Source organism: Trachinotus anak, unplaced genomic scaffold (genome assembly GCF_046630095.1).
Source record: "Trachinotus anak isolate AG129_WGS33_773 ecotype Australia unplaced genomic scaffold, CSIRO_AGI_Tana_v1 ptg000026l, whole genome shotgun sequence".
NCBI lineage: Eukaryota > Metazoa > Chordata > Actinopteri > Carangiformes > Carangidae > Trachinotus > Trachinotus anak.
Window position 1 is genome coordinate 6719141 of NW_027273877.1, and position 20460 is coordinate 6739600.

Genomic DNA, 20460 nt, shown 5'->3' on the forward strand with positions numbered 1-20460 from the left:
CAATGCAATGAACTGGAATCAAGAGAGAACTAATCAAAGCTACCATCCTGGGTTTTAAGAGTTTCGAAACTTGCCCTGGTGTTTGCACTCGACCCGCACAGCCACACATGGATGCACACATACACATGAGTCATGCACACAAAGCAGAACTAGATGCTAAATTAGAAGAACAGAGTGTGCTGTCTGCTGGAGAAGTCCCTGCTCAGATTTTCAACACTTCAGACAGCTGTTGATCTCTGGGCGACCTTAGCAACACAGCTATGCCAAAACTGTTAAGTCTTAACAGAATACATTTCACAACCCTTCTTTTTTCAACAACAGTGCTTTTACATCTCATAGACGTCTTAAGAAGAACAGAAGGAGAATAGTAATGCTTGCAGACTTGAGGTTGCAGTAAAGCTGTCCACCAAAAAGAATTACCCACATACTACAGGTTAGAAACTCCCATGAAAGGTCAACAGGTCAGAAGTGTCAGGCTGACATCAAGCATCAAGCCATCTGTTTTACTGCTTCAGCGCGTCTCCGAAGGTCAAAAGGCATGCAGCAAAGTGTTTCTGTGGGTGCTTCTCTCTAACAAGGTGCATGTGTTTTGTACCAATCTGTGCCACATACTGTATGACCTCACAGTGGATGTCTTTGTATCGAATAACACAATAATCCATGAGATGGACGTTCAGACGATTGATGGAGGAGGAGATAATTATCATTCACATGATCGAGATCCGGTTCTGGATCATTTCTAATATTGTGCCAACTTTTTCGCTGTAATTTCTGCCGTCCAAAAAAACAAACATCTCGTCTGTTTGGTTCTTCCTGTCCTATCTCCACGCGTCAGCATCATGGTGCAGTGACTGGCCTTAGTCTGTCAAGCATGTGGAGTTGAACCCACAGTGGTTCTTAAGTGAGTGGGTTGTGGTGGTTGTTAAATATGAACATGAGTAGAGAGCAAGCTTATGCTCCAGAAGTGTATTTCTGGATTGTAATCCTTCAGATAAAAGCATACACAGTTTCCAAGTGACACTAATGCTGTTTTGGAGCTATTTGCATGATGCTGTAGAGTCTCAAAGCATGATAAGGAAATGTAGCATATGCAGCATACAGTGGAAGAGATTGAGATAACACAGATGCAGATGTTGGTAACAGAAAGCCGCTTCAAAGTTTTTGAGAAAGCACACTGAGGTATTTATTTTTTTTTTTTTTTGCAAACAAGTTGCAAATGTGGCTTTAAATAAGCTGCCTCGTTCTGAGTCAGTGTCATGATGGCTGCCAGTCAGAAAAGATCTCATAGTGGCTGCTGAGCACGTGTACCTGAGCCGCCTGAAGGTGCCCTCTCCATTGATCATTAGTGATTTCATTTGCAAAGCATGGCAAGCATAAACAACCTCAGAGAGATAGACAGATAGATGGAGACAGATGGACTGATAGAATCACGGCCAGACAGATAGAGACAGATGAGCTGACAGGCACGAAGGCGGAAGTATATTTCCAGTTTGGTGACATCTCAGAGAGCCTTGATGAAGGGGATATTCAGAGTCAGACGAGGAATAACACAGATGATGCCAGGAATAACACAGCAGGGATACCACGCACAGTTCAGCCCTGCAGAGGATGTGTGCATTCATGTGGCTGGTATGTAACCTGTGTGCCCATGCATTTAACTTGCAACTCGTGTGTGTGTGTGTTTAGCCTGGTAAGAAGTGTGACCCTGGAGTTCAAGGGACCTTTGACTAAGGCTGGATTAGCTGCTCTCAAGGCTGCCACTGGAATGTGGCGCTGTGCGCAAACACACACGCCCATTATATCGCATCACACTCACTATTTACCTTCCTTCTATTACAGTCTATTAATATTCCTCCGCTCCTCTTCTCCTTTCATTCTCTCTCTTTTCTCACTACAGTAAATTGGATTTCATGAAACCAGCAGTAGTTGCAGAAGGAAATAAGTTGCTATTTTTATCGTTTACATCAGTGTATGGCTCGGCGTCGACGTAAACACAGATTAATTGCTGTTTTGCTCTTTTATTCCGTCCTTAAAGTTGCACAGTGCACAGCAGTAACCTCAAAAATTACGTCAAATTTCCATTATTCTCTATTTATTTTATTAGTATAGTGTTCCTTTTCTTATGCATGTTTTGAAGAGTTGTGAAAAATGCGGTGTCAGAGCATTTTGCTTCTTGCATCACAAAAATATTCAGAAAATGAACCTAAATAGACAAAAACGACAGATAAAGAGTGAATGAAAAAGCAAAATTAATGGGAAATCCTCAGGGTGTGTTATCACCCTGGTGGAGACTTGTTTATAGTAAAATGATGAGAGTATGTAAACAGGAAAAGTCCCTGCGTGTGTATTTGTGTGTCTGATGGTGGACAGCTGAGTGAGGACGTGCATGTGAGGACTGATGGATGAGTGGATGAATAACTCGTCCATCAAGCTGTGCCGTTCGCAGTGTCTTAACTCTGCATTGGTGCATTTTCATGCAATCAGTGAATCATCATCTGTTTCATCAGTATCGCTGTCTAATGATAAAATGTGATTTTCACACATTTCTGAGTAGTGATACCTTCGGCTAACAGGTTACAAACACTGAAGTGAACTGTAAGCTGTGAAATCTGATGGAAAACACAACCATTGTTTGTCTCCCTGAAGGCGGCATGGTGCTGTTTTACAAGAACAAAATCCTCATGTTTGCGTTCAGGAACAGAACAGAAGAAACAGGCTCTTAAAGGTAGAGAAAGGTTTTTGGTTTCTTCTGAATCTCCTCACGATCTCTGTTTGAAGGTCAAAGTTACGCTGGATGAGGAGCAAAGCAGCAAATATTCCCCTCTCATTTTATTTAGGCCATTTCCCATGTGAAAAAAAGGTTCTTTTTAATAAAAAAAAAAGAAGAAAGTTTTTAGTTTTATCTAAGTGACTGCAGTGATTATGTGAGGCACTATTTGTTTATCTCTTAAAACAGGTGGAAGAGAGTGAGAACATTTCAACACAATCATGTGTATCCTTTGTAAACACTTTACTTCAGTTTTCTATGTTAACTCAAACAATGTGTTGACTGATAGTTGGCATCTATAACTAGCATTGTCCAAAGTAACACTTTTGAGTTTTACTAATGGACTAATATTGTTTAAAAAAATGTTTGCACAGGCCCAGTGTATCAGAAGTGTAAGCAAACCCATTCTGCAGCTCTTATGAAAACAGTGAAAAAAGCAAAATAATCCCTGGAAAGTGCTGAGATGTTTTGTGTAAATTTCACTCCCGTCTGTGCCAGATTTGTTCTTATTCAAGCTAGTGCAGAGGTTAGTGAGCAAAAATGTTTGAAAAAGAAAAAAAACAGCCTACAAATGCAAAATATTCCGTCTACACCTGGATCTGGACCCATATGAAAAATGAATCACTTGCTCGTTGGCCTATGGCTGAACACTTCACCTGATTTCATTGAAATCTTTCACCTGGGCTCTGATACAAAACAGACAACAAAGGATCGAAAATGTTACCACCTCGATGGAGGTAATGACTCACAGATTTAGAGCTACTTCAAATAAGGGAGTGTATGAAAATTATTAGGGGGAAGGAAGGGTCAGAGATGGGGGAGGGTTATGTCATTTTTCTTTTTACTGGAGGGTAGTCTGATCTAGGTTTTTAGTTTTTCCTTCTTCCAGAGAAAGATTTTATTCAACTTTTCTCCTAAAAAGGCTGAAGAGTTACATCCAGAAATACTCTGTGTGCACCCTGAACCATTAATGTGCATTTTTAGCATGATCACGTCTCTGTATTTGGTCTTTATTTTCACAATTAGTAGCTCAAACCCTGATGTCAATTTTGAGAAGCAGTAGATGGATCTTTACAATTAGGGATTGAACATTATATATCATCAAGTTAAATGTATCATATAATGTTAACCCAGGATATAATTTATGTTCAGCACAAACCACCATGTTCTGGAAGTATTACGGTGCCTTTGCAGCCACAGAGCTGCTGCCTGTGCACCAGAGTGGTAATAACTGTTCATTTAGTAGCTTTTGGTTCAAAAATATAGAGCAGGTGGGAAGTCTGATAAACAGGAAACACCATGCACTATGTTTTCCATAATTTCACCAATTTGTGACTCCACTCCTAATGTGCAATTTGGGCTGTGTAAATGTTTTTTTCGATTGACACATTGAGCTTGAAACCGTGGCTGAGCTGAGGTATCAGTGGGGAGGGATTTAAGTTTGTTTTTTTTCCCAATGATAGTGTTTAAAGTGAATATTCATAATTCTGGAGAGGGTTTGCTGAAAAAAGTAAAATATAAGATCCTGCCCACCCTTCCCACCCCAGTAATTTTCATACAATCCCTTTCACTCAATGTATTTCAAAGTTTTAACAAGAGACTGTGACTAAATTTTGTTGTCGTCATGTTTCGGTGCTGGATCTTGTTTAAAACTTGTGGTAAGAGCTTTGTTGATCTAGTTTCCCAACTCTCACCACTAATCAAACTTACACTAACCAGAGCCAGTGAGAAACAGACTTTGGTTTTGATGGCTCACGTGGAGCAGAGCCAGTGGGAAGGTGATAAGTAGTTTATCGTGTTCATTAAACACCCCATTAGCACTTATCAGCATCTGTAAAGTGTTCTACACCTAGTCATTATTGTTAACACTTTATAGCTTTCTTTACTGGCCTGCATTCATACACACACGCACATGTTTCGGTCAGTTGAAGGTTGGTTGGTGTGCTGGGTTGGAGAGCGGCACTGGAGCGTTGTGTTCGCTCTCTTTCCGCTACGAAATCAATAATAGACCAGCTGACCCAGCTATGACCTGTGCTACACGTGCACGCAGCGTGCACACATGCACACACAAACACACTGTCACATCCACTGTCCAGACAGAACAAAGCACAGCTGGGCAGTGGCGGGTGTGGCGTGGATCTCCAGGAAGTTACACTTGGCTAAAGCTTCCTGGGCTGAAACAAGGCTGATGGTTTTAAATTGGTTGATTTAATTACTTTTGAAGTGTTTCTCTTTGATTCAGCAGGTCATTGTTTTTCAAGAGTTAACATCACATTTGTAATCAGTTTACTTCAGCTGAAAATAGTCAGTTTCTGATCATAATGGTTTTTAATTTAATCTAATTTATTGCTCTTTGAATAATGTACATTTTTATTCACCAAATACAATCTATGCTGCACAATATAGAGTTTGATTAAATACTACTACTACTACTACTACTACTACTACTACTACTACTTTTGGATATATGGAGAAACAAACAAAGACTAAAATATGTGGAAAAGGTCTTTGGCCAGACTCAAACCCATGATGTGCAGTCACAAGTATCAAGCATGAAGGAAACGCTCTCCAGTTTTTCAACCATCAGCCCCCAGGGGCTGAAATCTGCCATGTCTCAGCCTGGTCATACATTCCAGTCCAGTCATGGATGGCTCTCAGTCTCCATCACAAGCTGCAAAGTCAGTCCAGACTCCAACCCCCCCCCCCCCCCCTCCCTCCCTCCCTCCCTGCAGGAAGAGCCTTGGGTATAAAAAGGGCCCCTGAAGTGGAACATTTGGTCATGTCGTCGTGTGTCATTGAAAATACAGGGATACAGACTGAAAAACAACAACAACAACAGGGAGACAGCTTTTCTAAAGGTCAGCTTTGGCCGGACATGGTGAAACATAAATGTCGTCAAACTCACAAGAGAGAGCTATTTTTACGCTTCTTGGCCTTTTCTACAATCTGAAAACCTCACCAAAACATCTCTCTCCTTTTTGTTTCTTTGATAGTCATCGTACAATCATGTTTTTTTTTTACGATTTTTGCACAATTTCCGAGCAGCTCTTGCTTCTTTGTGTGCAAAGATTGCCCCCCCCCCCCCCCCCCCCTTTTTTTTTTCTTCCACGTGGAGCGTAAGTGTGCAATCCCCCGAACATATGTGAGACATGTGCGCACGCACTGCATTTAAGCCATGCGTAAACGCTGCCATGTGTCTCATAAAGTGCCCACGGCTCTGTCATCTTCATCATCGACATCATCCGGATCCTGAGGAGCGGACCTGCATGTTATAATCCCTGCTCTTTAACTACCTCACAGGATTAACTAGGGAGGGGGGATTTGGCACCCATGTGGAAAATAAAGAGTCTCATGGAGACTTTGCTCTGATCCTGCTGTGTTAAATAGATACGGTGGGAGAAGCACAGAGAGGGAAAACCAAGGGAATGTGCTGTGCTATTGCTGCTGGCGTGAAAAATAAACTAACTATTCCCTAATAGGATCAACATATAATCTTGCACACGCTAACATCCATGAAAAATAAAGCCGGAGGTGTTAAGTCAATGCACTCACACTCTGATTAGTTGTAATGGAAGGTGTTTGGGTCTACACAGATGCAGAACAAAGGGCTCAGATCAGGTTCAAATTATGGTGGGGGTCTGACTCCCCTGATTAAGACCTGAACCCCCCAAAAGAGGTAAAAACACCAGGTTGGGGGAGTTGAATATTTATATAATCCTCTTACCTGTAATTGTAAATATTTAGCGAACTCAAGTTAGCTAGTTTCTAACTTTGGCTGTAAGTTACAGTTTAGCTAATGTTAGCTAGTTTCTCATTTTAGCCTGAAGTTACAGCTTCGCTAACTAATGTCAGCGAGCTCATAGCGTGCCCTTTCATTTCCAGTGTTAGCTCGTCATTTCATTACCAACAGAAAGTATCATATATATTCTGTAATGTCAGCAAACACATTCGCACTCTGGCTCATTTATCAAGCCAAGAATGTGTCTTTAAAATGCTTCAGTCAGATGTCAGACTAATCTTAAACCCCACTAGTAACCCCCACTTCCTCAAAAGATAACAACACATCCTACATGTGTATTATTTGCATGGATGTTTTCAGTGAGGCGGCAAGGAGGAAGGTTGCAAAACCACCCTTCAACTGAAACTTCAACAGTCGCACTGTCTCAAATCAAGTTTGTCGTGAAATTCAACAAGCTGAGAAAAATGTCAGACTCTTGACAGAAAAAAAGTGAAGACAGCAGCTGTTAGAAAAATGACAGATTCATTATAATTGCCAGGAAATCTTGAATTCATTACGTGCTTTTGGACATGAAAACATTAGAAGTTTGGTTGTTTGATTGTGTCAATTCACACACACACACACAAAACAGACTTCCCCTCTTTTTTTCCAGCATCATAGCTGTCATGTGTCTGCCTGGGCAGCAGGAAGTAATGGGACAAGTTGTCAGGGTCTCTGGTGTATCTTCATGTGTGTGTGTGTTGTGTACATTCATTTTTGCTTGTTGCTGCTTCAATTTTTCTTTGTCTTAAGTTGTTGGAGACTTAGGAGCGGCTGTGTGTGAGTGTGTATAAGAGGAAACAGCCAAGTTCCAGCTTTACATCTGAGGCCCAACGTATTGCAGCTTTTTGGCACAGATGCCAGTTCTAATCTCTGAGTCTATTTCTTACAACATTCCAGGACTGATGGAGTGGCACATTATTTCTCTGGGAGTGGTTTCTCTTGCGTATGCGTGTGTGTGTGTGTGTGTGTGTGTGAGAGAACCCGTTCTCACGGTGCTGACATAGTGGATCTCTTAGACTGCAAAGGGTTCGATGGGAACGTAACACCCATGGGGCTACTTACACAGCCATTTTGACTGATTGACAGATAAATTGTGCACACATGCACACACACACACACTTATGCACGCATACACACACACTATACTCCATAACTGTATAGTTCTTTATATCCAGTTCGGTTTTTAACTCAACTACATTGTTGTTGATTCCCATTTATAGTCATTTAGCTAAAAGAAAAATATGCATCATAGGATAATGCATTTAGCAAACTCAGCATGAGGTCACAGATATGCAGAAAAATGATAAAATTGTAAGAAGTAAGCTAAAAGAATGAGGAAGTTGGATTTGAACACTTTGTCCACAGATGTAAAATAGAGACATTCACTCAGCCAACGTGGCTGGAGACACCAGGCTGTGAGACGTAGATTCCACTGTCACCAACACTCACTGGTGTCTTTGTGTTGTTGTGTTGGTCACACAAAACAAACAGTTCGTTATCTTTGTCTCTGGAAACTTTTGATGAGCATTTTTAAAAAATTTTTTTTACAAATAATTCATCGATTTATAGACACACGCACACACACACACACACACGAATGCAGGACTGACTGCTGATCGCTCAGTCTCAGTCCCCACTGCTGCCGTCAGGCTTCAATCAGTTTAGTCTCAGTTCAAGTGGAGCGAGCGACGCATTTTTCCATTTATTTATGCTAAAACGCACATTATCCACACCCTTCCCTCCCAATATGCACACACTCATTCTTTTACACACACACACACACACACAAATATACACACAACAATCACAAAAAGTGCTCAACTTCTCATGCAGGATTAGTAATGATTAACCAACTTCATCAGCTCAGCCAGGCAGTCTGGTCAGAGAGAGAGAGGGAGCATCTACTGTCTTGTATGCAGTTGAGATTACACACATTGAGATTACACACATTCTTTGGATAGGGCATGGTTGGTGTGTGTGTGTGTGTGTGTGTGTGTGTGTGTTCAATCAGGACAGAGAAATTAGTAGAGGAGAAAGAATGATGGGTAACAGTTATAGACTAGAATGCACAAGTGAAAAAAATAGTGAAATGATGTGCAAGCTCTTTCCTTCATTCATCTACATGTTTGCACTGATTAAACAATATAATTAAATGAGTTATCTTGTAATAACTGAGATACATGATTTACATTATCCCTAAAATACTCGTCAGTTTTCTGAGCCCTGAGCCGTGCCTGCAGGGCTTTCTCTCAGGCTGCACACAACAGCTTTAACTAGCAGTGCATCCCAGTTGCATAATACATACTAATACAGTGAACAATGTAGTAATAGTCTCAGTATATTGCCTTTGCAGTTATTATACAAACAACAATCAATATCACTCAATGTTGATTGCTGTCACAAAGCTGTTCACAACATGTTTCCTGTGTGAACACGCTACACAACTGCACAGAGGGTTAGTGGCAAAATCCATTATTTTCATTATTCCATTGTGCTGTGTGAGAATAACTGAGAATAATGACACAGTTTGGAGATAGTAGTGAACTGAAACTGTAAAACTGGGAGGAACAAAATGGGATTTTGAAAATCTTTCTGTGGAAGTTTGTGATGGGAAAAAAGAGTGCAGAAAGGAGATGAAGCAGAGTGTAGAGAGGAATAAAACAGTGATGTTATCCATTGTTTATAGTCTGGCTCCAGGACCCACTCAAGCAATTTCAAGGTTTCCCAACATGCCTTGCAAGCAAATCATTGGTTTGCAAGGCAAAGTTGCTGCACTCTCCCACAGCTGCACTCTACCTCGCCCTGGCTTCCCTCAACGGACACGTCACTCCCTGTCTGCACTGCTATCAAATGTACAGTTTCATTTAAGACATTCCTGACGGAGCTACGAGTGGTTCGTAAAAGGAAGCAGGAGAAAATGTAAATGTGGATCTTCACACTAAAACTGTGATGTTTCACCTCCCACAGTTCTCACATCTACAACAGCATCACTGCACAGAAAGAAGAGTCAAGACAAAGACTAGACATAATGATGTAACTGATACATTTATGGTTAAAACGTTGTGACAACTTCCACGAAAAAAACAAAACAGTTCTAATCTTGGCCAGAAATGGGGAAAAGGTTAGAAGCTTGTGTACGGACAAGTTTCTTTTCCACCACAAGTACACACGCACAAACACTTTAAATACTTGGGGTTATTATGCTTAAAGTTCAGTGTTGTAAACAGGAGTGTAATGTCTCTAAAACATAAACCCAGTCTGCCAATGACAGCTGATAGAGAAAAGCCCTGACAGATTTTTGGATGAAATCTGTAGTTGCCCTGCCATCCACAGATTGCTCTGAGCCAATACCACACACACACACACACACACACACACACACACACACACACAAAACCCACATATTACTTCAACTTCTCCTTCTACTATCAACTGCAGTGTTGATACAATACCTGATTTTCATTGTTTTTGTAGCTTACATAACCATTATGCAAGATGCTAAGTCTTCAAGGTCGGGCCTCATTATTGCTGTGGGCCCTTCATATTAATCTGTCTTTAAAATGTTTGAAGTTTGCCCGAGGCTTTAGAAGTGCCTGCCAATGATTGGGTGGGGTGGTGGTGGTGGGGGGGTGGGGGGGTATTTGGAGCACACACTCCAAGTTGCTCATTCTTGCGACTGAGCCAGGGAGGACTCATTAAATGCAAAGGCAGACAGAAAACAATATGCAGTGAAAGCCGATACACACATATTATTGCGGGTGTCCACACTTTGAAGTCCCGTATTTCCTCTTTAATGAGTGTCAGTCTAACCCTAACCCACAGCCAGCCACAGCTCTACTGACCTATTGCTAACGTGTCAATAAAATAAGAACATGTCAATTAAATATGAATTAAAACTGCAGTTTTAAATGAAAAATAAAGAGGAAAACTTCAGCTGGCAGGCAGATTTTGTTATTTCAAAATCATGATTCTTGTAACCACTTGGAAAAAAAAAGAAGATCATAAAATAATTTCTTGCAGTGCGTATAAAACTGTGAAATATATGCAGACTTCATAAACTGAATCAAGCTGTGCATTGTTGGAATAAGTCGTGTAATTCTTCAATGAAATTAAGAGCTTCAAATGTGGAAGTCATGAAAATAAAAGGCTGTTTTGATAGTTGCTCAGGCCAAGTTTTATATTTTGGTGCCTTTTGAAAAAAAAAAAATTATAAATCATTACTACAACATACTAAAGTAAACATCACGTCTGACGTCAGATTGTGATTCTCAGAGGAAAATGTTGGACAGATGCATGCTGACAGGCTGGAAAGGACAAGACTGGCTTTACGTTGTGTAACTTTGCTAAAGTTGTGATTGAGTGTGTTTTTTTTTCTCTTCTACTTTTATGATGGTGAATTTTAATATAGTATACTCATCCCTACTTGTGGCCAGTCAAAACGTATGCAAACATAATGCAAATTTTGCATATACTCTTTTACAGTTTGTATCATGAATCATTCACAATAGCAGGCAAAAATGCATATCATGTGATCTGAAATATCAGAAAATAGTGAAAAATCACCATCACAGTATCTAAAAGCCTTTTTTTTTGTCTTTCCAAATGTATACATGTTAAAAAGCCCTAATGTTTTTAATTTGCATTGAGATAAAACGGGAAAAAAAAAGTAAATATTCACATTTGAGAGACTGGAAGCAACAAATCTTTGCAATTTTTACTTTGTAAATGACTTTATCTACAAAAGCTTTGATTAATTTTTGATTAATTGATATGTATACTAATCATTTCAGTGCTGATTAATGTACTGTAAATGATTTCTGTTATCGCTGCATACATAAACTGTCCAAATCAGAGCAGCTGCCCTTCTCTTTGTGTTGGAATGGTTGGTATGATAATTACATTTACAGCCATAACAGGTTGTTTTCTTCACATAATACTTTGTCTGCGTGACCTGCCAGACTGGAAGTTGATAACCTCGCATTTTACAACCAAAGATAAGCCAGATTTCGCTGAGTTACTTTCACGTTAGGTTATGTAACAGAGGAGATAACAGGGATCCATAATTAGGTGGTTTTGCATCCCTCAGGCAGCATCAGGGACAACCCAAAACAGCTGGAGAAGCCTATTAATCCCTAGTGTGTGACAGGTACATGTACAAACCTGCACACACACACATACACACACCTACAGCAGAGGGTGGTCAGTAATTACAAGCAGATGTGAACCATGAGGGAGGTTCCAGGTCAGCGAAAGCAATCTATTACATGCATGCATGAAGCCAACCTGTAAAAGAAAAAGAAGAAGAAAAAAAAGAGAAGTGTTGAAAAATACTTGTGCATTCCTCTGGGTCAGTGTTGTAGCACAGAAACTCTGCTCAAGGGTCATTTAAAGGCAGCTGCAACACAAAAGGGACAGAAAACTAAACAAAATAATACAAGGTGAAGAATTTTGCTTTGCTCCTTTAGTGTAAGTGATCACTGTGTGTGTGGATGTTGTGTTGCAGAGAACTTCTTTAAGAGAGAGACACTGCAGCATCCTTTCATTGAGTGGCTAAATGTTTTTCACCCACTTGCAGATCTATAATAGTAATTACATAACTTGTTGTCAGGGTATTGATGCAGTTAAAAGTGCAGTGAAGACTACTAAAAATCAATGAAACATGTTACATCTATTATGAAACATCATTGATTATAATGAACCACATATCTTGGAAATAAAAAAATGTGAATGCTGTATGGCTTGTCACGCAACCAGGTTTTCTTGGGAAACAACATAATATCAACATGAATGAAAGCATATGAGAATTTTGAATTTTGACTTTGTGGTTGCGCTAAGTTTCAAGGCAACCCAACTGGTGGTACACAAGAAAAGAACTGGAGGATCACCCCAGACATCAGGATTCATGGTGTGGGAACAATGAATGTCTCCACCATTCATTTTGTCATTAGCTGCTGACAAAATGAACCACAGCATCCAGGTCCATAACGCTGCCTTACAGTATGTATCACCTAATGCCAGTTATCAGAGGGACTACGTGTTGGAATCAGTGCTGGTACAGAACAAACTGGATCTGTGGATACCACAGCATTCAACTGCTTTATTTACAAAGATTTTACAGCATATCAGAATAAAAAAAAAACACTATAAAATCCTTAAATCACTGCCCTCAGCTTTATGGGCTTTATTTTAGGTCAAAACTAATTGGAGTCTTGTAAGATTTTCACCCAGTTCATTGCACAAACCAGTGGATTTAAAGCTTTACAGCTGATTTTTCTTTTCTCTGACAAAGAAGATTTGCCTCATTTTCTCCCTGTACTTAGGATATTTCCAATGACACTTGAAAGCAGCGTGTGTATGAATATGTTTGCTGCTCTCTCCGCCTCATACATACATGCACAGTCGCACAGTCAGTGTGACCAGATGGGGACCAGTAAGTTTTGTCAATGCATTGCCACGTCGCTCCAGGCCAATAATACTCACGCTGACAGATGTCTCATGGTAAATGGAATATTGAGTGGGACAGAGGTAGCTGTGCTGCTTATTATCGGCTCCATTATTGTATGGTGCTGTCGATAACACTTGCAGATAATGATGATCCAGAGGGAGAGTCACAGTAAGTGGGACTGAACTTTTTTTTGGACATATATAAGTGTCATGACAGATATTATTAAGATGATGTTTTATGAGTGACACGTTCAGGGACGTCGTAGCCGAGTCAGCTTGACGTAAAACTCTGATGTTCTTCACCTTGAGCTGGGAATGATTTATTCTGTGCATCACAGCAACAAGTGTCCCGCTGCCTCTGTGTGTGTCCTCCAGGTGCATTACCATAGCAATATTTCTCTCACTTCCTGGCCCTTTGGATTTTCTGTGTATGCGTTGCCACGGAAACTGACATATTCTTTTGCCTGTGTGGCTATTGCGCCATTTGTCCCTTTGTCTGAAATAGACCAGAAACCACACGCTGCAGTGCACTGTAAGCCTAGAGGGCATTAGTCATCTAACTGCACAGCGCCAGTCCAGTCAGCAAAGTCATTAGTCTTTCCAGAGTTAACATCTGTCAGATATGAACACAAAGCAACAATAACAATGACAACACAACGACCGCTGAATCCCAGGCTTAATAGAAGCAATACACTAGGCTTTACATAACATTTTATATAACATACACGTCTCATCAAGCTGTTGCTTGGCTTTGATGAACTGCTCACATAAATCCCTTTGCATTCTCTTACCCCATGTATCTCACACTTTTCCTCCCTTCTTCCTCCAGAGCATATTCATGATTTACACTGACTCATGCCTGCTTATGTAAAACCAGTTTAAGTGTAGCAAATTGGCAGAAAACACAATTTGTTAAACTTGAGATTATTGATTTGATCTGTGCAGACACTGCAGCAAACATCGTCTGTGTGTGTGTGTGTGTGTGTGTGTGTGTGTGTGTGCGTGTGTGTGTGTGTGTGTGGGGCGGGGGCTTCAATAGTTTTCATAAATACAGGAAGAAAACAGATGATGGCGGCTGTGTGAAGTCTTAGCAACCAACTATATTTTGGAGACAAACATTAGGAGTTAAAGGATTGTGACAGTAGCTGTGTGGTAGATTTGTCTCTATACAGGCTATTTAAACAGTGTTACATCTCTGTAGGCATTCACGTCACACCGAGATCACGGAATATGAACACTTTGCTTGTATGTTATGGCGCACTGCGGCTTCACATTGAACATATATGAGCAGTGAATGAATGAATTAGTGGATTCGTTGTCCAGTAACATGTGATCCCATTAACCTCTGAGGGTTTGAGTGTCACTTTAGGAGACTGTTTATGATCAGATCATCCACATGTGCTTTGTAGCTTATTAACTGCACTGTTACAGCCAGCGTGCAACAGTAGCTGACAGACGTTATCTCAGGGGGGGAGAAAATGGGCTGGGGAGTGAGACAAAATGAAACAAAACATCGCTCCCCTTGGAAATTTAATCATGAACTCAGAGTGACTTTTCACCATGGTGATCAGCTTCTGTGTTTGTGTCTGCTGCTGTAAAGGCGAGGCTTGGATGTCTGACTAGGTAAACTTGGCCGACAACTCAAAAGGCTCGAAGGCCAAAATGCATCCTAAATCAGTGTTTTTTGCTCCATTAAGTGCAGCACTAATGTGGAAAAGAGGCTCGTTCAAAGCTGAAATCTGTAATTTTCCACACATTCAGGAAGATCGTTGTCTCTCCTGTTCTTACTTTGAGTTCTTCATTTTTTTTTTTTTTTGCAAAATCTTTTCACATGTTGCATTGAAGTACAAAAATCACGTTTGGCTTGCAAAAAATGCAACTGCATCATTAGTCAGAGGTAGCAAGCCATTACTTAGAGTAACAAGACGAAAGTTCAACTATGTAGCTGACAAAAAAAAAACGAAAACATTTTAAATAAAACTGGTTAAGAATTTATCGTAAAATGAACATTCAGTTGCAGATGTGGTGTCTTTTTTATCACCACTAACAAATCATACAAGACACCACAACTTACAATGAACTGAAAATCTGCTTTTTTTAACAATTGAACTGTGCATGTTGGCTTTGGAACGTCTCGCTTCGTGGATCTGAATGCGTTCCCCTGCTGGTCACACCGGCTTTATAGCTCACTGTTGCCAGAGTCCAGCAGTGATACCAGGATTTAGTCTGCCCCCTTCGCTCTTCTGTCAGCATTCCACAGGCTTCATAGGTTGACACTGAAGAACCGAAGCTCATCCATCCCCTTCAGAAATCCTGCTGGGCAGAACCAGCTCGACTGAGGAGAGGCCTCTTATTTTAACTTTTCCAACTGTTTGTCTTTTCTGTTGCAGTGTGTGTGCGTAAGTGTGTGTGTGTGTGTGTGTGTGTGTGTGTGTGCGCAGGCATGTGCACGTGTGTGTGTGTGCCCCTCAAGCTGTGTGTGAGGTCAAGCAGGAGGGAAAAGGTCTTCCTCCTCCAGCGATAAGGAATGGCGCACACACACGCACGCACGCACGCACACACACACACACACACAACAGCGCAGGATAAAATGCTGTAGTAAAAGGAGGCAACATGCAACTTGTTTTTGACTGGACTCGTGACAGGCTCATTCACACACACTCAGGTGGCTCTCCAGGCTGCCTGTGTCCACATCTTGTTTTGCTCCCATGGCTGAATGATGGCTCTGTTGCTTCACTGCACTGAGTGGGGTCAAATAACAAGAGAGCTGACAGCGGGAGGAATGACCTCAAAATATTGTCGAGAGAGGTCTAATTATGAAAAGCAAAGTCGTGTTCTTGACAGAAAGTCTCAGAGGAAGTCATTATTCTAGAAGACTTGAAATAGAAAGAAATAATATGTTTTCAAGATATAAAATGTAATGTATATGGTTTCTCTCTGCTTTCAGGAACACAAAATAAAACCATCTAAACACAGACACATTAGAGTCCACTTATAATCCCTCTGTCTGGATAAAGCATTAGATAAATTGGAGCTATGTCTCCTCTCTTTCTTTTTCCTCTCTTTCTTAACCCCTACCTCTTCCTGACCTCTTCCCTCAGTAGACACGGAGGAATGCATGACCAGAGATTCAGATGACTCAAATGTTCATCAAAGCCAACGCGGCCTCCAGCTTTCCAGCAATTCATTACCATTCACTTCAGTTCAATTCCACCTTGATCACGGATTAAACGAAAGCTGCAAAGTAAACCTTGTCTGCTGCAGGAGAATGTGTGCGATGACTCACACTGTTACCTATATGCTCTGGCCTTCTGCAAAACCACATCTCCTCCTCCACATAAGCTATGCATTCTTAATGCTAGTTTATGTGAGTGGAGAGCATATTGCAAATCCATCAGTGGAAGGGCACTTGAGTGCTGGAAGATGTCCTCACTTGCTCCTTCTTTCCTAGGTGCATGCTGTCTTTCTGTTTGTCTTACTGTGCAGGCTACATTAATTTTATACATTTAGTTTGGCTTATATTCTACTGTTGCAAAAGTAACAATGGTGTTTTCGTTGTGGCAAAACAATTTTTTGGAGTTGTAATTGTTGGTTTACTGAACATAATCTACTGCCAAGCTTATCTTATCTACATCATAAAAAAGGCTTTCTTCAATACTTGATGAATGCGGAGGCCAAGGGTTTACTCACCTTCACAGCCATAAAATCCAGGGAGCCTTAATGTGCTGCTGGTTTTTTTTACATTATTTCCGCCCTGATGAAGACCCTGTGAGGTCAAAACTGATCCGTTCTTTTAAACCATTGTGCGTGACTAAATAAAAGCTCCTATTATATTGTTTTCTTTTCTTTCCAGAATGATTGACTTCAATTGTAGGGAGAAAAAAAAACTAGTTAAAGCTGCTAAATCAATAGTTTTATGTTAACAGTGCATCAAAGTGCACTGTTTGTAAGGGGTCATTTGTTAGAGTCCACCAGATTTTTCGAACCTAAAAACAGCAGTAAAAGGCTCAGTACACGACATGAAAAGCCATTGTACCATATATTCTATGCTCTGATGTCTTACCCTGCTCTTTGTGCTAACTTTTGTCTACCCCAGGGTGATTTCACCTGGAGCAGCCTGTCGGGGCGGAGCGTGCGTCTGACCCCTGTTGCCATCCAGAGCCTGTCGGAGCTGGAGAGGGCCAGGCTGCAGGAGGTGGCCTACACCCGTTTACATCAGGACTATGACCTGGGATGTCAGATTACCATGCCAAAAGGTAGGAGCGTGTGTGTGTCTGTGTGTTTTAATGCATATAGCAGACCTGGGTTTTACAGTGTTACATAATTTTTATGTATGTGAGGTCCTGATGGGTGGAATTTACGGCTTCAACATACCTCAGATAGCCTCAGGCTGTCAAAACCCTGACATTTATGTGACAGTTAACTGTGGCGTAATGTATCTGTTACTGACTCCACAACTGTTCTCTGTTGCAAACACTCCTCAGTCTTGATCCAGGTTTGCTGTGTAAGCCTGTGCAGATACTTTCAAGTGTCCTATAAAGTAAAGCCAACGCTCGAGCCTCTGACCACATCCTCTTATCATCCTTTAAGTGTATTTAAGGGAGGTCATGTATGGTCTATGTTTGGGAAAGTTGTGACAACACATGAATTTAGATGTAAACCATGCTTCACATCGGGATCGGGGCGCTTCCTGTTTGACCCTCCTCCTAAAAACGACACGCGACTCCCTTTCCGCTGCAGCTGAGGCTGAGGCCGAGTGCAGTCGCCCCACTAGTCACCATGTAAACTCACACTTTTATAAAGTCCTTAATGTTGCAAAAGTAGGCTGTATTTGTAAATAACTGTGTTTTGGTCTTGTAAACCAAACCATTAAGTGAATAAGGGTTTGGAAAAAATTTGACAAATTAAGCCAGATATAGTAGAAATGGGCAGTACGCTGCTCTGAAACTGCTACAGTTGGTGGTTTGTTCCCCACCCATACTAAAAATGTCTACATGCCTCACAGTTTAGTGAAAATATATATATATAGACACACACACACACACAATCCCACTCAATTCAAACCAAAGAAGTGGGCCGGCCATAATAAATTCAGTAGAACACACAGTACACTGAATACAACATATTAAGAGCAGGATCTATTAAGAGAGAAACTCATCATTCCTGTCACTAAAGTTAACATCATACTCAACAGCTGGTATCTGGAAACACAGCAGTATGGGTCTGAAGACAACAAGAACCATGAGAGACATGTTTCAACAAAATCCAGACACCTCACGGTGTTTACACCGACTCCTTGGTTCAACAACATGATTGTAGCCGTGTGTACCCACAGTCGTCCTGTGCAAACACTTTTGTTGGGTTCACTTTGGGTTTTACCACCAAATAAAGCGCTCATATCAGAGATTATGAGGGTTTGAAACAGCAATGTCTATTTGCAGCCTCCTGCCACAGGTTTCATCTTCTAGTTGTGCCAAGAAGTCATTTTCCTCACTCAGGTCTATTTATTTGAATTATTTTTCGAGGCCAGAGAAAGTGAAAAAAATTATCCTGTGGAGCCTTCAGAAAAAAAAAAAAACAAAAAACAAAAACAGACCCAAGTTGTTATAAATCGGAGTTTTACTCTAACCTTCTGCATCTGTCCATGTTCTCGCACTGTGATTTTCTCACTGCACTGTATAGCAGTGGAGCGGCTGCCATAGCAGCGGTGCAGTGCAGCCAGTGGATTATCCAGGGCCTTGCATTCCAGCTGAAGGTTAAACCTCTCCCCACCATGATTTAATACGTACTTGTCTGTGTTGCTTATGAATTCCAGAGCCCCTGACGGCCGCCATGTGCTAACGAGGGAAATATTTCAACTTGTGTGTAAGAGAGTGTGTGTGTGTGTGTGTGTGTGTGTGTGCGTGTTTGTGTGTGAGTGCTACTTCAGCCCTGCTAATGTGGGCTTTTCAGCCTCACTGTTCCTCATATCTATCTGAGTGCCAGCGTTCATGTTTCTCGTGTTTCTTCAAGAATGAGAAGTGGATTAAAGACAGAGAGAGCACAAGGGATGGAGCAGGATGGGATGAGGGTGTGATGAGACACAATAACAGAAAAGGTTCATCAGATAGTTTCACAACTGGTTGGAAGTGGAACTGCGGAGGTTTGGAGGTTTGGGGGATTTCCGTACAGCTTTGGAAGCCATCTGTCAAAAATCCAAACCATTTCCTATCTCTGCTTCTCCCTCTTCACTCTCTCTCACTGCCCTCGCTCTCCATCACAACATCTGCTTTCCCTCTCCTTCTATCTCACACCCCCTTCTCACTGTTTCCTCACCTATTTCTCTCTCATCGACCCTAAGATTTCACTTCTTCTTCTCCCTTCAAGCTGCAGCTCAGAGGCTTAAAAGCACATGTATGTTTCTCATGCATCACCACGGTGGCAATAAATTGATTATCGAAGAACAGCAACTTGTCCAGATTTGTCAGAGAAGGTTTGACACATGGGGAAACTGAACCTGCTCCCTCCCTCTGTAAGAGGCTGACGCCACCATTGAGTGTGTTGTGGGAGCTGGATAAAATTTCCTGAGCCCCTCAAATCACTCATTCGATACAGCTAAAGAGAACATCTTGGGTTCAAACCGAGGTTGCAAAAGCAGCAGATCAGATGAGCATGTCCAAACCAATCTGATGTGTAAAAGAGTTGGTTTTGGATCCCAAAAAGCAAACAGCAGAGTGACCGAATGATAGCTTGAAAAGTTGCTGAGGTTTCCATGAACCGACATCCTGGCCTGAGACGAGGATTCCAAGGCTTTCAAGTTGCGTGTGCCACGATTTCCAGAGTTTCCTGATCATTAATCAGCAAATTCGCAACTCATTCATCATGTTGACAGCTGACAAAGCAGCTTTCCTTTGCAGAAAGCTCCAGTCCAAAACCTGGATGTAAAGCTCTCACGTATGCACATATAAATATATTTTTCAGAGCAGCTCATATGATTGTTTGCAATGGTAGTTAGTTAGTTTTGTATTTTTGGCAAAAGTAGCAGATCAGATATGTCTATCTAAAGAATGCAAAGTACACTAATAACCTTCTAAACCAAGATCAGTCTCACAGTGGAGGTTTACAGTAATTACTCTCACACTCACGGCACTATAAGCTGTGTATATGGAGAGGGAATTACACTTCCTGGCAGCTTTTCTGTCCTTTTCTTATCATTTCTTCACATTTATTTGAAGTCATCTTTACTTATTCAGGGTAATGGTGAGAGGTTATTTTTCAAGGGAAACCTTATCAAGAAAGTATATGGATGCCCATGTATGGCATTGCAAAGTACAGCAATTCCCAGTATCCAAAGTAAGAAAGTCCTTCACACATACTGGCCAGATAAAAAAACATCTGTCTGATGTCTGATGTTTCAGTTCAGTGGATTTAGGTTCATAGACAGATTTCCTCTGTTGCTAATTTATGTCTGCATTCCTGACATAAGTGT

The 20460-nt window shown here is 41.1% G+C and overlaps 1 protein-coding gene across 2 annotated transcripts in view; it reads left to right on the forward strand.

The window, feature by feature from the left end:
• LOC139609916 (rho GTPase-activating protein 6-like) overlaps positions 1 to 20460 on the forward strand; it is a 72476-nt gene that overhangs the window by 37450 nt on the left and 14566 nt on the right. For both annotated transcript variants that reach the window (XM_071464973.1, XM_071464974.1), the window contains one exon: positions 17089 to 17248. In XM_071464973.1, coding sequence (XP_071321074.1) covers positions 17089 to 17248 — 160 coding nt within the window. The remainder of the gene's footprint in view (positions 1 to 17088; positions 17249 to 20460) is intronic.